Here is an 18326-nt window from a genome sequence, read left to right as displayed (position 1 = left end):
GTTTGAAAGTTTGCTAGTTATCTGCCTTGACATCATTTCTGAGCATAATCATAGATGCCCTGTAATGCCCATTAGGGCTTGTAAATGTTGTCTAATAGGTAGGTTTTGTTGTCACTTATCTGTTGATAGTTACTGTAATGTAATTAGAAATATGTATTACAAACCTCTTTTCAGATCCTATTCGAGAAGCTGCGCTTACATGAACTTTGTGAGAATAAAAAGCTTCCCAAAACAATCAAAAAACAGCAGTCCACATCAGAAACAGCAGTGAGTACACATTTAATGTCCTTATACGTGCAAACAGACATGAGGTGTTCAAATGGATGTTATTGTGGTTACACTTTATTTTAAGGTGTCCTTGCTACAGTGTAATTATATATTTAAGCACTGAGTAATATTAATTAACTGCATGTACTTACTATAGGGTTAGGGTTAGTTTAGGGTTTGTCTTAGGGTTACTTGCATGTAACTCTGCATATTCAGCATATTATTTAGACATTCTTAGATATCTAAGAGCATGAATGGATGTTTTTTTTATTTATCACCTATTGATTCTTTAACTAAAATTGAAAGTAGAATGTATCAGTTTTAATTCAGTTTCTGGCTTTTTTGCACTATTTTAGCTATTACAACTACAGAATCTGCATCCACTGCCAAAAATCATACTTGAATACAGACAGATTCACAAAAACAAGACTGCATTTGTGGATGGCATTTTGTCTTGCATGAGCAAGGTGAGACATTTGACATACAGAATTTTAGAAATCAAATCATGCACACTAGGTGGCAGTACAAGAGTGTCACATTTGAGTAATTTATTTTGACAATGTTTTCTGTTCTTTTTCTTGTGAAACATTCAATTAGGGTTCATAACTGTATTTTTAATATAGTAAAAAAAAAAAGTTAACCTCTGTTGATTTTGAATGCTCTTTAAATGACTTAAGCTGACAGAATTAACAGATGATCGTTGTTTAGTAAATTTTGGGCTTTTTGTTTTCTCTGTTTCTCTGCTTCTCAGACGTTCATTTCTTCCACATGGAATCAGACAAGTACAGTGAGCGGCAGACTGTCTGCTAAACATCCTGTGAGTACTTCTAATTTGCCCTTTCAACTCTGTCACATGCCTGTTTACTATTGATCTGTCCTCCCTTTTCTCTCCTTCACTTTTCTAGGTATTTTGTCATGCTCTGTTTCACTTTCAGACACATGCACACACTCCCACTATTTTTTATGAAAAAAAAGCCTCTGAGACTGGGATACAACTATTTGCTGCCCCATTATGTTGTACCATTCCTCCTCTCTTGCTCTCTCTAGTGTTGTGACAAATCGATAGATCATCTCTAGGTCTCTCAGGGTCCAGCATTCACTTGCTATACGATTTACACTGTTGCAACACTACACTCACACAGAGAACACTGTCCTCTAATATCTCCTTCCTTCAGATACATTTTTAATCCATCGTTCTAGTCATTCTTTCTTTAAAATAATTGAGCTTGTCATTATTTGGGGCTCTAAGACATCCCTCACACCTCACACTTGTCACATACATTTATGAATGATCTGTGTCTCCTTCATACTGAATTCAGTTAAGTAATCTCTGGTGGTTTGTCCATTTGAGCATTGTAACTGTAACCACTGCATTAAAAAATTTATAAATATAAATGAGATTCATTAGCTGCTAGGACTAATTGAGAAAAATAATTGGCCATTAATTGCAGCCTAGGGATAGATCATCCTGAGAGTTCAAATGATGCAGAATCATACTGAATAACTGTGAAATTAAAGCTGAAATTCACCTGCAATTCCCTGTTTGGCTTAACTTTTTAATACTTCTGTTTCTCTGTGTTCCAGTGGGTGAGTTTAGTTTTTCATCAAACCAGCGGGCATGCCCCTACAATTTTGCCTTTCGTACTGTACTTTACTACTTTCCCTTCTCTTACTCTTTTAAAATCCTTCATGAGCAAGACTAAGCCAGAAGCTTTCAGGCAATCTGGATTTAAGAAGGATTAGATTCAGTCCTTCATAGCTGATTTTTGTGCTATATTCTGTGTATTTTGTGAGCCCTCCAGATGTTAGATGTTACTAAGGCTTTGTATGTGTATTTGACGGCGTATGTGTGTACACTGCCGCTCAAAAATTTGTGCTTGGTAAGATTTAAAGAAAAAAGAAATTAATACTTTTATTTAGAAACAATGCATTACATTGATCAAAAGTAAAAACATTTATAATGTGACAATAGATTTTGGACTTTCATAAATGCATTTCACATAAATGCTGTTCTTTTGAACTTTCTGTTCATTAAAGAATTTTCAAAAATAAATTTATGATGGCTTCCACAAAAATATTATGCAGCACAATGGTTTTCAACACAGAATAACAATATGAAATTTTTCTTGAGTACTATTTCAACATGTTAGAATCATTTCTGAAGGATCATGAAAACTAGAGTAATGGGGGCTGAAATCAGCTTGGCCATTACAGGAATAAATATGATTTTTAAATATATTAATACAGAAAACATTTTAAATTGTAATAATTTTTCACAATGTTACTGTACTGATTTTACTGTATTTTTGATCAAATAAATGCAGTGAAGCTAAAAAATCTTACTGACCTCAAATTTTTTAACGATTGTGTGTGCGTGCGTGCGTGTCTGTCTGTGTCTCTGTAGACCTTAGTCAAGGTAAATGGTATATTTAATTTTTTGATAATGAAACCGAGACTGTTAGGGATAGTCAAAGTTGTGTCCAATCACATACAGTAGGTTGTGTAATGTTAATGGCATGTCTGATTCCCACAATCAGTCAGTGTTTTTTGGATTTTATTTGTCCATTTGGAAATTTTTGGGTGTATTTCCAATGTTTTGTGTAATTTGTGTAATACAGATTCTGTCCCTGCTGTTGGAGAAACTTGAATGCTGTCTCTGCTCTGCTGCAGAGGGGGCGGCTGCCTTGTTTTGATACCTTTCTATAACACACACACACTCACACTTCTTCCTCACTGTTGCTTTCTTCACTCCCCCTTTGTCTTTGAACATACACACAAATCTGCCTAGACACAAATAAAGCAGGCTGGCAGTAGCTTTTTTCAGCTTTAATACGGGTTTGCTTAAGGCAAAGCTTTTGCAGGCTTTAGAGTCATAACCAAAAAATGAGCCGCCTTTTGGATCAGAATCCCTCAAGTGTTCTTGAACAGAAGACCAGACATCACTTATCCATCCAGAGACATCCTTGACAATAACACCAAAGAACAGTCGAATGAGGACAGACGTCTTTCTCTTCATCTTTATTTCTTTGTCTTCTCGCTGGCTTCATATCAGCTTTTCATATGCTATCCAAAGCCGCCTATCCTGCATTTCACAACTGAGAGCTAATCTCCTTGCATTTGATAAATAATACCTTTAGGAGAAATGGTCCTGCGAATCATGTGATGTTCAGAATAGCTGTGTTACGTTCCCAGCTAGTCTAGGGTTGGAGGAACAAGTAACAGAATAGAAAAGGTGATGTGTGGAGGCAGCAAGACTCAATTCTCAACCCCCGAGCTTTAACAAAGGCCAAGAATCTCAATATCAAAAACAAGTTATTTTATTTGACAGATATGGAAGGATGTCAAGACTTCAAGAGGGGGCAAGGCCAAAATAACAAACATAAACCCTCTAACTATTTGGGAGAAACTGACTAAGCTAAACAAAGAAAAGAAAACAAAAATACAATAGATATAACTACCTCCCTAACTAACAAACAAACAAGAGAAAAACAAAATAAAGAAAATGGCACCCACCTCTCTACTAACACTTTCCCAATAAACTAACAACGCAAGTTTAACAGATAAACAATAACATAAATAGGGACAAAACAAATAATAACTTCCAAAACAAACCAGATTTCTTGTCATAGGCGTCAAGTACCACAAGAGTGTCAACACAATAACACTGGGAAGAAATCATTCAACAAAGTATTAACCAAAACAACTAATAAAGCTTTTAAGGTTGAGAATAGAAGCCTCCCGACACAGCCTCCACACACACACCCTTGCGCTGTGCAATGGTGCTGCTTAAATTCTCACGGCTTCCCCTCCTCCTGCAATCACATCAGATCACCAATCATTGGAAACAGGTGGCAGCCATTACCCCCTGCTTGTAGGAAGAGAGAGAGAGAAAGAGAGAACAATCGGGGAAAAAAACAAATACGTCCTTGGACGTAACAGCTGCATTTTCCATTGTTTACTTTGTCAATGAAACACTCTCAAGGTGTTTTGGAAGTCCAATTAGACAAACTCAAATAATCATGAGAAACAAATTGTCTCCATAATGTAAAGAGTTTCCAGCTTTCATTGGATGAATCATTGCTGTGGTAGGTGTTGCTTCAGAGTGATGCATGGCTTTCCTCTAGTCATTTGAATTTAGCTGCACCAAAGCATCACAGAGCTGTGTATAATAACGCTGCTCCAGGGTGGGTGACTCACTGTTTGTGTGAACTGATTAATTAGATTTTGTTCTGACACAGAGCAGGCGGGATTACGTTTGTGTGTTAGAAAAAGAGATCCCATCAGCTGTTCCCCCAGAATGTGTGAGTGTGCATGTGTGATCATATGCACTTGTTGTCGCAGGTCTCAGCAATAAGGATGACCCGCTGCCCCGTGACCAATGTGAAACCGTTTCCGGCCAGTTGATTGGCCAGTGCTGTGTTGCAACTGAAAACTGAAACTTTTGAATTCATTGATCTTGTATATCCATTGTTAAATCTTGCCAACTTAAAGGGGTCATAACATGGATTTTTTTTTACTTTAATATGTTCCTTGAGGTTTACTTGTTAAAGTTTTTTGCACAAAAATAGTTTGTAACACACGTGGTTTGAATATTTATTTTACCGTAGTAAAATTTAAATTCTGGCTTAAGTAAATTTTTTATCTCAGTTTTTATTATTCATTTAAAATTAGACAAATCTGCTATTATTTTAATCTCCAATCTGTTATTTATCAGTTCAGATAGTTTTTTAATGATTTGATTACTAGCAGAAGACACTAACCAGTTTTAAATTGCAGTTGCGTAGATGGGGCATGTTGTAACACTGCGTTACAATGTGCTATTCTATGACATTAGCGATGTAATTTACACTATTTACTTTAATTAATTTTTTATGGTTTTCCATAGGCTTAAGCTTTAAAGAGTTTCATCCAGGTCGCCAGTAGCAAACAATGGAGCGCGCTCTGCTGGACAAACTAAGTAATTAGACGATTTCAACCATTTTATCTGCATTATATGTTCTGTAAAAAAAAAAATTCATATCGGCGGCATATTGGCCGATACCGATATTTCGGCGATAGGCTCATATCGGCCAATAATATCGGCAAAACGATATATCGGTCGGGCTTTAGTTATTACATTAAATGCTTTTTTTTATTGATGATGAGGACATTTTAAGTTGTGCAACATACAAAGACCTCATTTATATAAAAAGATCAAGGGAAATTTGGTTTCTCATGTCATGACCCCTTTAAATGTTTGGTTTTCTGCTGGATAGTCTTGAAAGCCTCTAAGAATATGTTGAGAGTTTAGTTAAAGGTGCAATAGGTGATTGTCTTCAGAAACATTTTTTGTTATGCTGGTTGAAAGTCTCTTCACATCCCGAATGCAATCATCAAGTTAAGTGGTCTAAATTAGTGATGCATGATCATGATTTTTCATGGCCGATTTTTTTTTTTTTACAAGCAAACTGGCCGATTCCGATATCCAATTTTTTTTATTTTTATCAAGCAACAAACAAGAAAGAATAAAAGTACACATAAACAAGATGTTTATTTGGTATTTAACAGGCTAAACTGGGTTTTGGCTATTGAAAACAACTGTAACCATCTGAAATGAACAGCAGTAACTGCGCAGTAAGTAGGCTACATTCAATACAAACATAGGTAGGCCTACTGACAAAAGCATTTAGCTTTTGATTTTAAATTGGGTTGAAACTATAAACTGGACTTAAATGAAAACATTAACTGTAACCATGTAATTTTAAAGGCAACAACTGCATAGTTCCACAATCCAAACACATTCAACACTCCAAACAAAGATGTTACTTAATCAGCATTCAGCATTTGTTTTCGTTTTTAAATTTGGTGTAAAGAAAAAAAGATCTTTACCAGTGAAACTAAATAAAACCAAAAGTAGGCTATATAAATAAATTATTCCAAAATGATAACTACGGCAGGTGCTTTTTAAATCACATTAAGTCAATGTAATTTTAAGGTAAAATTAAAAATATTAATCCTATAGCCTACAGAACTGACGTTTACTTCTGGCTTTTCAAAAGTGCAAAAAGAAGCATTTCAGCTTTGTCACAAGTTAGTCTGTTTCGTTTCTCATCCAACACGTGAGAAGCTGAGCTGAACAAACGTTCACTGTCTACGCTTGTGCAGGGTGCGGACAGGTACACTCGTGCAACTTCAGCGAGTGCAGGAAAACGGCTCTTATTTGTGCGCCAGTACACCAACGGCTGTTCGCTTCTTGGTATCTGTGCCTCAGACAGGTAGCTCTGCATTTCCAGTGCTATACAGCTGCCTGTATCCTTAATCACTTCAGATTTTTCTTCCAATATCTCATCGTGCATCGCCAACAGTGAGCTTGCTCTGCGTGGTATTTTTTTCTGCTGGCGCCTCTGTGCACACTTCCGGAAAAATCGGACAAAAAAAACCCCCGTCTGGTTGCCGATCGCGCATTATAAGCAAAAACAGTCAGCTCCTCTATTTGATAAAAAAAAGTCTAAATTAATTTATGGAATGAATTTCCATGAGCTTTGGACTTTAAATAATGAGGAGAGGGTTTGTAATATACAGGTTTGTCTCGATTGAAATGTATATTTCTTAGTTGAAACCCGATCTATTTTCGACATGCATATCCATGCACGTTTTATTTAACGTTTTTTCTTTTCTTTCAAAATGTTAAATACTCAATCTCCTAACTGTTGACATATGTCAGACTTCTACAATCCACTGCAACCTCACATTCAGATCTGCCTCTATTTTTAAATGCAATGGCCACATCTCAAAATCCAGTCAGAATCGAAGAATAGAAGCATGCTAATCCGTTAAACTCAGATATACTGTCGATATTTCCATTTCATTGCAACTATAATGAATTTTGATCCATCACATTTGTGCAATAGAATGAATTATAGTTGCAGAATTTCGTCTCTGTATACAGTGATGCTCATATACATTTTTACATTTTGTTTGTCCAGTTTTTTATTTTATTTTTTATTACAGCAATCCACCAACCTCATGTTACTGTGTTGGTAAATTTAGGTGCTGTGAATTGTTATTGGACTTTCATATAGATTAAGATCAATGAAATTCTAATTAGCATATTACATATTCTTTCAGTACTGTAAAGTATATCTGCAGCCTAAATGATAGGTATTATAGGTCTATGCATATTTTTCCTTTCCCAAATAATACATCTTTTTGTTTGTGTAGGTGTAAAACCAAATACCAGTTGCCTATGGAGCAGCCTCTAAGTTACATAATCATTTCTTTAGCTTTAAAAACTTTAAATCCACCCACCTGATTTCGACAGACCTGAAGGTCCCATGTGGACAGTGATTTTCACACTCTGACATCTGCGGCCAGATCTCTGTCTATAAACTGTATGTGATGAGTCACTTTACAAAGAAAAACATTGGTGCTAAAAAAGTGGGTCACACGTCACAGGTGTTTATGCATGTGTGTACTGTTTGCTTGAACACCAACGCATTTGTTTATCTTTCCACCTTTATGTTTTCAAGGGGAGTGTGCAACAGGGAATCCTCAACAAAGCCTGACTGACTGCCCTAACAAAGCACTTATTCTGTTTATCCACTACAAACAAGTGCGCATTCATTGAGCATCAAGCTGAAACAAAAACATCATACAGCAAACCAGGCTCTACAAGCCAATGTAACCCATTAAGAGTCAATGAGATGTACCTCTGTGTTATTTTTCATGGGGCTCCGTTTCTGTGTTTATTAAGCTTTTGCCACACAACACAGACAGTAGCAGATGAGTAACAGCAGCGATAGGAGAGGGCAATGCGGCAACAGTGTGCTAATGAGAGAGAGAGAGCGCGTGTGAGGGACATCTTACTGTGGTTTCTTTTGTCTCGCAGGCTTTAGAAACATCTGTGTCTCGGCATCATCAACACAATATGCCATGCTGCGCTTTTTCTAAAGCTGGGTCACAGGGAAGAATAATTTGTTATATTTCAGGAATTTGCCAAAGACTGCAGCAAATTACTTTGTAGGGCTCAAAATGATGACTGATGTGTGAGACCGTGTAGGGCTGAGCAATAAACGATATAAGTAAAATGTTTTTTTTTATTATTTTTTTTACTAATTATCCAAATAATGTATAGTCCTACAAAGCTATTATTATCAGAGCATATGAGCAGAGCATAGCGTCACTGAATGTAGCATTATTTTAGCAGCGTTGCCCAGTACAGCTGAAGTAGCCTACAGCATGTTTCAGCACAGTAGCGCTACTGCAAACTGGAACTAGTATACTGCATAGAAATTTCCGGTCAGGGCGTTATTTGACTTTGCTTTTCCGATGAGCATGAGCGGTACACGAGCGGAACGCACATTCATAGATCGGAATATTGAGCGGAGCGTCAAACCGCGCAGTGACAAGGAGTGAAACATGCACGCTGAACATTATTATTATTGTTATTATATGTAGCCTATATTTTCGGTGCATCCCTATACATCCCCTCCTTGTTTACAAATCCGAAGTAAGTCCATACATCCGATTTAAACGCGGACGGGTCTTTCCTGATAACTTTCCGCGATGCCACCCTCTTTATTTTACTAACTGCATGTTGAAGGTGACCCAGCTGACCTCACCAGAAAAAACTCAAAACCAGCATCTAGTGGATTGTAAAGAAATTGATTTTATTATTCTTCCAAATAGTATAATAAAAGCTTGATACTTGGCGTCCGTGTATCAATACAGTATTGCCGTGGAAAATATCGCGATACTATGCTGTATCGATTTTTTTCCCCCACCCCTAGTTCTACTATTAAGCTACTGTCAAATTTGCGAAGGGTTTGTTGTGAAGGATTTGTCATGTTCTGACCATAAAGAGTAGTTTAAACCCACAATTAATTATCTGGTTTCTACAACTTTTATTTAGGAGCAAAAATCTGCCTTTAAACTTGAAAGAAATAAAGATTTGAAATTTATCGCGATTATCAATATCGACTGATATGAAACATTTTATTGTGATAATTGTTTTGGCCATATCACCTATAATTCAGTACTTGTCTAAGGTGTTTAACAGGCCGTTAGTGAGTTCCACCATCAGCATGCCATAGAATAGAGTAGTTTATGGTGTGTATATTGTACAGTGCATGAGTGTATTTGAGGCCTCTACTGTATCTCTTACTCGGCTTCAGAGGCAGCATGTTTTGCCATTGTCATGCCAACAGGGTGCTGCTATGGGATGGCAATGGATCTTGCCCATCGCCTGGGTGATTGAAGGGTTTGTTGCCACGGAAACGGCGCAGAAACACCAGGAAGGGTGTACAGTGGGGGGTAATTTCACTTGAAAAGTGATGGCAATAAAATGGTGCTACTCTGAATAATCCCTATCATAAAAATTTTTATATTCTTAAGAAAGAATGTGATATATAGTCTGTGAAGGTCTTTGAGGGGCCGGTTGGTGAATTCTGTGCTTGCATTGCTCAATTAATTAATCATCCAAACCTCTTTAACCTCTGAATCAATATAGCAGATTCTCTAACCGTTACAGGCCCGCTGTTACTGCCCCACCTCACGCCTTAAACAGCTAATGAGTGCACACACACTCCAACTCTCGCTCTGTATCACTTCTTTCGGCTTCAATCCCCTGTTGTGTCAGTTAATGAGCATCCAACACCCCTGTGCGTAATAATCATCTTCTGTGTGGGCGTTGATGTGTACTGCGGTAAAGATGAGCTAGTTGCAGTGATGCAAATCCTCCAGCAGATGGCAGCAGCCCTGAGCAATAGAGACATTATAGAGGCTGTTGACTGAGAAATATTATATTTCAACTGTTTCTTCTTCAGTAGATAACCTTACAGTGCCAGCAGCTGCATTCCCACTGGAGCAGCTTAGATGTTGAAATTCTATTATTTCTCTTGACTCGTCGTCTCTCACTTTCATCTTTGCTCTAGCCTGTATTCTTCTGAGTAGTTTTAGGGCTTTGTATTGCAGAACTTCTCATGTTCTTTCCTCATTGGCATGAATTGTTTATGTTGTATCCTTCATTCATTCAAGACACTTTGGATAAAAGCGTGTGTAAAATGTTGCATGCTCATCATCATGTGATGCTGTGAGGCTGATCATCTTCCTGAAGTGAGAACTTTTGTATTAATGCTGAATAGCCACATTACAATGCTGTTTTGGGAAAGTATGTCAGACTTGCATTTGAGGCAAGACTGTATAATAATATACAATACTTCTACAGCATTTATTCATCTTTGGTTCAGTTTAGTTCTACATCTATATTTTCAATTAAGTTAATTATTAAATTTGTATTGTTTTATGCTACAGTTTAAACATTTGGGGTCATTGAGTTTATTTATTTATTAGCAAAGATGCATCAAATTGAATAAAGACATTGACATTGTTGCAAAAAAATAGTTCAATTTAAAATAAATGCTGTTATTTCCATTCATGGAAAAATTCCTGAAATTTTTTTTTTATCACGGGTTCTACAAAGTTATTAAACGGCTCAACCGTTTTAACCCTGACTATAAGAAATGTTTCTAGAGCACCAAATCAGCATACTAGAATGATTTATGAAGAATCATGTGACACTGAAGACTGAAAGTAATGGCTGCTATAAATTCAGCTTTGCCATTACAGGAATAAATTACTTTTTAAAATATATCAATATAGGTAAGTTGTTTTTTAAATTACTGTTTAATTACTGTTTTACTATTATGTATTTGATAAATAAATGCAGCCTTGTTGAGAGCATAAGGGAGTTTTTCTCAAAAACAGAAGTTTGACTTTTGAACGGTACAATATATTTATAAAGTAACCTAAACTAATAGATGCTGTAAAAACAAAATTTTCATTGTTCGTTCATGATACTAATGCCTTGCATTTAAACTGATCAGTTGTCCTAGGGGAAATTACCATTTTACCGAATGTCGCATCAGGGAAGAGGTGCGAGTCTGTTACTTCCACTGAGCAAACACATTCACAGTACAGTTAAAAATTTTCATGCACGCTCAACATGCATAAATTCAGGCCTCCCCATGTGATGGTTGCACTGAAACACACACTTCGTCTTCTATTCTCATAATTAAAGAGGACCTGAGTCAACAGCTGCAGGGAACTGAAGGGTGGCGTCTGTGTGAGTGATGCATATTGATTGTGTGTGTGTCAGCAGTAACAGAAGGAGCTGACTCAAGCTGCATGGTTTCTTTTTGCCTTGTCATCTGTCTTTGTAACCAGGGTGATGCCACCGTTGTCACCCAACCCCACACTGTGACTGGATGTCGCACAGTAATTTGAGGCCACAGTGATGACTAACAGACAGAAAGAGAGAATAAAAAACTGAGGATGGATGTAAAATCTGTCTAAACAGAGGCAGATGAGACGGACATTGTTTGTGAGTGTTTGCGGTGAGCAATAGACTATTACCACGTCTGTTACCGTGAGAGAGCGAGAGATCACTTGTCTTATTTACTATCACTGTATGTGTGTGTTAATACTGGTGCAACATATGTTCAGGAGGGGAGAGGCCTGCAGGGTGGAGACCAGCCTTCTGTCACCCTGGCAACGCTCCTGCAGTGCCAGCTTTGTGTGTGTGTGTGTGTGTGTGTGTGTGTGTGTGTGAGGTTTTAAATGAAGGGAAGTCCTGTGCTGGGGGTGATATAGAAACCGAGAAGAACAGTGGGTGGGTTTGTTGCACCACTGAGGCTGTGCGTATTGCAGTGCGCTCTGCAGGTTGCTTGTAGTGTGCAGGGTATCGACTCTGAGGGCTGGGCCGATCGCTCCCTGCTGTCAGAACTAGTAGTATCACGCCCCGGCCCCCAAGTGATGCTTGTTGGTCGAGCTGAGCAGGCAGATCTGACAGATCATGAATCAACCAACTCCCTCGTTCTTTCTTATACATAGACCCTGCTTGAACATACTGTATTTGGAAAGATTGTCTTTCAGAAAGTTCTGCACATGAACTGTATCTTGTATGTATTTTTTACTAAATTGATGTTTTTCACCAGCTCTCAGCTCAGTTTTAGCCCATTTTAACCCAGTAAAGTCTGACATATAAAATCATTGTCAGAAAAATCTAATGTTTTGAAATAGAACATCTTATTAAACCTGTAGACAAAATAAGGTAACACTTTATTTTAAGGACTAATTTTTACTGTTAACTAGCATCGTAGTTAATAGTGAGACTTGGTCCCCAAACGAAAGTGTGATCCAAAATAATAAAACAATTAAAATCTGCATAGATTTTTTTTGTTGAGTGTCATATTTGAGACATCAGGCTTGAATGGCTCATAAAGTGTCACCTCAATTTTATTCAAAGTCTCAACCTGAGCAAAAATATGCAGTTTAGTGCAGTTGCTGATATATGACCCAAAAAGCAAGATGAAATTCTGAACTTGTAATGTAAATCTGTGAGCTCTTGTATTACAGATTACTATTATTTCATAAATATTACATATTTTTGATCATGTTAAGGGTGTATTCACACCAGGAAAGTCCACTAGTTCACTTGCTTTGGTCCGGACCAAATACAATGTTGATTTTTATTTTTTTTGGTGTGGTTCGCTTTCACACTGACCTTTTTGCAAATTAACCAGAAACCGTAAACAAAACCACACGTGTGCTTAAGGTCATCCATTCATTGGTTCATCCATTCAACTGTACCAGAGTTCGTTTGGAAGCGGACCGAGACCACCTCTTCAGCTGGGTCTCGGTACGGTTGTTTGGTCCGCACCCAAGTGCGATTTCTGTATTCACACCTGCCCAAAAGATCCGCACCAAAGGGGGGGAAACGAACTTGAGTTTGATTCAGTCGAACCAAACAAGACCGGTGTGAATACACCCTTAATCATTTAGAGGCCTTAGAAATTTGCATATCAAATTTGTTACAGTATAGGGTTAACAAATTTAAATCCTTTTTTTTTTTTCTTCATAGTGTGTAGACCTTTTTTTAGCCGCCTTAAACAAGTAAAAATGTAGGGCGGGATTTGATTGGATCATTGCATCGTTGTCGTTTGCCATTTAGGTTGCTGGATGGGAGGGATTATTGTCCCGCCCTCATGCCAGTGCACATGTCATCAGAGAAGAAATATTGCGAGGGCAAGTCAGTGTTTTTGATTAAGATTATGCGGGTATGTGAATTGAAAAACTAATGATGTGCATGCCATGGACAAACCATTTATAATAAACACTGCAATATTCCATAAAAAGGGAATTGTCAATTTTGATTTCGTAGTGACTTTAAGGATTGCTGCTGAGCGTTGATGGATTTTGCTGTTTGAAGTGACAACTGCAACCCCCCCACACGCACTCTGTTTCAACCTCCCTACTCCCCTTCCCCCCCCCCTTTTGCCCTCTCTCTGCCCTCTCTCTCTATTGAATAATTGATCAGCTGAGCTTTGGATGAGCAGTGGTGTGCTTCAGTCTGCATTCCACAACCTTAGCAAAATCACCTGCCATGAGAGTGAAGAATGTGTGTAAAGGAACGAAAGAACTGAACAGAGAGAGAGGGAAAAAAGAATGAAAGGAAGGGTATATAAGGCAGATCGCTCTCAAGCCTTGACTTTCAAAGGGTGTGTCCAGTGCCAGTGTATGTGTAAGAGTGTTAATGTGCCCTTGTGTGTGTTTGTGTGAGAAAAGCATGGTGAGCAGCATTTTCTTGTCCATATTAAGCCGGATTAGAGTTGGAGTGAAGCACTGAGTCCAGCCTGATCCTCCGATCAATACCACTGTGCTCCTCCCTCTGCGCTTTCCTCCATCTCTGTCATTATTTACTTGTTCTCTGTTTCTCTCTTTTTCCCCATCTTTCAGTTTATGAATCCAATCAGTTTTCTCTACATTTCAGTGTCTGTTCAGACTATAGTCATCCTGAATTGTCTCAAATAATGAATAAAACCTATTAAAAGATAAGTACAAATAAATTAATTAGCACAAAACATTAACTTATTTTACGCAAATGACAGGCTGACTATGATTATCAGTCTTGTTACATGACCATATACCAAACAAATGAACACAAATATTGAATTTATTTGAAATTAGAAAATTATTTTCTTTTGTGAAGAGAAAGGTAACTTTGGTCAATTACACATCTTTATTCAAAAGCAATTGACTGTGCAATACTGCAACTGACCAATCAGAATCAAGGTTTCCAGAGAGCTGTGTACCGATAATATAAATTATTGGTAATTATATATAGTCTCGCAGAGACTCTCTACCTCTCTTTTCGTCTGTATTATATTACTGTAGATCAATAGAGCTACTCAAACAGAAGCAGAGAGCCTCAGCTGCTATTAAAAGCTCTTCCTCTCTCCCAGACTACCAGCATCTATCAAACCCAGACAAAAGATTTACTGCACACAATAACCTGAGATCAGCTCATATCGTTCCTACGCACAATGCTGATCTTCGAACAGGATCATATCACAGATACTGCAGTTCTAATAGAGATGTAGACATGGGGTGGTCAATCATGTGAGGGTGAGAACGCTGATCTAGCACTTTGTTGCTCTTCACATTTCACATTAAATGTAAAAACGATCAATCGATCAGCACTGATATTTGAAGATGTTTTATGCAGGCAGTGTTTTAAATGTTTCAGTAATGAAAATACTTTTAATTCAAGACACGCATGACTGCACGGTTAAACTGAGAGGGAACCACTTTGTATCTGTATGAGTGTGAGAGAAAGATTGGAGTGTGTGTGTGACTGGCCTTGAAGCTGTATATCTTCTCTCTCATCATTTGCAGATTTACAGCTGTAATGAAGCACTGGGAGGAGAGAGGAACTGACCTTCCAACCAGCAATCTCTTCTCATTCCGACAAAACCAGACACAAACCTTTTACCTGCAGACTCTTTTCTCACACACATTTGTGCATGCCATCATTTCCCTTTGGCATGTTCTTTCTCTTTGTATCATTGTCTCTCTCACATACATTCGATGAGTACTGAATAGCTCTTTTCAGATCCTGAGAGCTTAATTTGTTCTTTAAAGATGAACGTTGTCTACACTAGTTCTGTCCTCCAGAGGAAAAGTGGGACTAATGATGGTTTTACGACCGACTACTCATAGCAGCCCTCTGCTTTAAGAGCATGAAGCCAGGGGTCGGTTTCAGATCCAGAGACTGGAGACAGTCTGTCAGGCAAATAGTTCAGATCTCATGTTCAAAAAGCTTTCATGACTTTACCAGATTAATACTTTATTTTCTTCATCTTATTAGTGTCTTTCATCCCTCTAGATAGATGGAGGGCAAAGCATATTTAACATTTCTTCATTGAGACCGTTTGAAATTAATTAAAAAACCCAGTGAGAGACAGATCTCATTAATTTTCTGATTGGACAGACACCGCTCCACCGTGCTTTAGCGGCCCCAATTGGCATTTTATAAGCGCTCTAAAGTCTGCATATTTGTCAAAGCCAGGGCTAAATTTAACCTAATCTTTGTGTTGTGGTATTGGATGTGAGAGGCGCTGTGCTGTGCTTTCAGGGTGACTGAATCAGATGCTTTCAAATGAATAATAACTGTTTTTTTCCCCATGCAGAATTTTCAAGCTCTTCCGAAGCAGCCACTGCAGATTTCTAAGGAACAGTACATCCAAGGTAAAGTATGTGTGTAATCTGACACTCAAGTGTGTGTGTTTATAAAATATATATATAGATAGATATATAGATAAGCGATAAGCTACCCGTTGAAAGTTTGGAACCAATGCGATTTTGGACTTACTACTAGTCCAAGAATTCTGAAAAAAAAGTGTCTATAATGGTTTCCACAAAATATTAAGCAGCACAAATGCTTTCAAAATTGATAATAATAATAAAAAATGCTTCTTGAGCAGTGCACCAAATCAGCATTTTAGAATTATTTCTGAAAGGGCTTTATGCTTCCATTGCACATACTAATAGGCCTACAAGCTTTAATATATAGACATACCAAGTTTTACTGAGTTTTTTAAAAATCTGCATAACCCTTTACAAATCATATTTCACCCAAACTCCTTTGCTCTTTCTCTGTCAGACTGGTGCAATTACAATTGACCTATCGGTAAGCCCCGCCCCCCTTAGTTACTGTTGCTACCTCGGACAAACAAACGGAGTTGCTCACTAGCTGTGTCTCATTTAGAAGGCTGCGCCCTCCGGAGGTCGCATTCGAAGGCTGCATATGTCATCGAGGCTGTCTCATTTCAGAAAAGCAAGTAGGACACTCCGAATGCGACCTTCTTTCGCAGCAATTCGGAGGATGCATGAGGTGTATCCTTCGCTGCTACAGATAACCCACAATTCTTTGTAAACAACCATCGTTTTTGTCGCCGTAAACAACCATCGTTAATTTGAAAAATTAGAGCAACGACGCTCTAAATGTGTTGACATAGCAACGTGATACTTCCTGTTTCCTTTTCCGCCCATCCTACGAAGGCCGTCTCGTTTAATTCTAGGTTGAGGACACTCCGTATCCACCTTTTTCTTCAACGCGGAAGTAAGCCTATGGGTGAGACTTCCGGTTCATTGGCTGCTATAGGGAAATAACGAGAAGAATAACAACGTGCAGTAAACGGTAAAACTGTTTGCACTACAAACCAGTGTGTTCATAATTAAGATAATACATTAAAATAATATGATAAGACACACCAATTTTCAATATCAAGCAGCAAAAGGAGCGGTTCTGTACAGATAAAAATAGCTGGACGCTGATGAGACTGGAAGCTAGACCCATATAATTTACAAATGGCCGCACCCATTTTTATGGCAAGAAAAAGGTGGATACGCATCATACAGTGCAGATTTCTAAGGAACAGTACATCCAAGGTAAAGTATGTGTGTAATCTGACACTCAAGTGTGTGTGTTTATAAAATATATATATAGATAGATATATAGATAAGCGATAAGCTACCCGTTGAAAGTTTGGAACCAATGCGATTTTGGACTTACTACTAGTCCAAGAATTCTGAAAAAAAAGTGTCTATAATGGTTTCCACAAAATATTAAGCAGCACAAATGCTTTCAAAATTGATAATAATAATAAAAAATGCTTCTTGAGCAGTGCACCAAATCAGCATTTTAGAATTATTTCTGAAAGGGCTTTATGCTTCCATTGCACATACTAATAGGCCTACAAGCTTTAATATATAGACATACCAAGTTTTACTGAGTTTTTTAAAAATCTGCATAACCCTTTACAAATCATATTTCACCCAAACTCCTTTGCTCTTTCTCTGTCAGACTGGTGCAATTACAATTGACCTATCGGTAAGCCCCGCCCCCCTTAGTTACTGTTGCTACCTCGGACAAACAAACGGAGTTGCTCACTAGCTGTGTCTCATTTAGAAGGCTGCGCCCTCCGGAGGTCGCATTCGAAGGCTGCATATGTCATCGAGGCTGTCTCATTTCAGAAAAGCAAGTAGGACACTCCGAATGCGACCTTCTTTCGCAGCAATTCGGAGGATGCATGAGGTGTATCCTTCGCTGCTACAGATAACCCACAATTCTTTGTAAACAACCATCGTTTTTGTCGCCGTAAACAACCATCGTTAATTTGAAAAATTAGAGCAACGACGCTCTAAATGTGTTGACATAGCAACGTGATACTTCCTGTTTCCTTTTCCGCCCATCCTACGAAGGCCGTCTCGTTTAATTCTAGGTTGAGGACACTCCGTATCCACCTTTTTCTTCAACGCGGAAGTAAGCCTATGGGTGAGACTTCCGGTTCATTGGCTGCTATAGGGAAATAACGAGAAGAATAACAACGTGCAGTAAACGGTAAAACTGTTTGCACTACAAACCAGTGTGTTCATAATTAAGATAATACATTAAAATAATATGATAAGACACACCAATTTTCAATATCAAGCAGCAAAAGGAGCGGTTCTGTACAGATAAAAATAGCTGGACGCTGATGAGACTGGAAGCTAGACCCATATAATTTACAAATGGCCGCACCCATTTTTATGGCAAGAAAAAGGTGGATACGCATCATACAGAGGATGCGACCTCCAGAGGATTCGACCTCCGGAGGGCGCAGCCTTATGAATGAGACGCAGCTATATAAAATATTTTAAAATAAATACAGTGGGTAACTCGAAGCAAGGGTTTACAGATC

General features: G+C 38.1%; 1 protein-coding gene across 1 annotated transcript in view; it reads left to right on the top strand.

Moving 5' to 3' along the window:
- poln (polymerase (DNA directed) nu) overlaps positions 1-18326 on the top strand; it is a 55254-nt gene that overhangs the window by 10159 nt on the left and 26769 nt on the right. The window contains exons 13-16 of the mRNA XM_016248295.1: positions 175-267; positions 624-734; positions 1019-1084; positions 15774-15831. Coding sequence (XP_016103781.1) covers positions 175-267; positions 624-734; positions 1019-1084; positions 15774-15831 — 328 coding nt within the window. The remainder of the gene's footprint in view (positions 1-174; positions 268-623; positions 735-1018; positions 1085-15773; positions 15832-18326) is intronic.

This window comes from Sinocyclocheilus grahami, unplaced genomic scaffold, assembly GCF_001515645.1.
Source record: "Sinocyclocheilus grahami isolate Dianchi unplaced genomic scaffold, SAMN03320097.WGS_v1.1 scaffold24.1, whole genome shotgun sequence".
NCBI classification, from domain to species: domain Eukaryota; kingdom Metazoa; phylum Chordata; class Actinopteri; order Cypriniformes; family Cyprinidae; genus Sinocyclocheilus; species Sinocyclocheilus grahami.
Note: the sequence above shows the minus strand (reverse complement) of the source record. Positions and strands in the feature narration are given on the sequence as shown.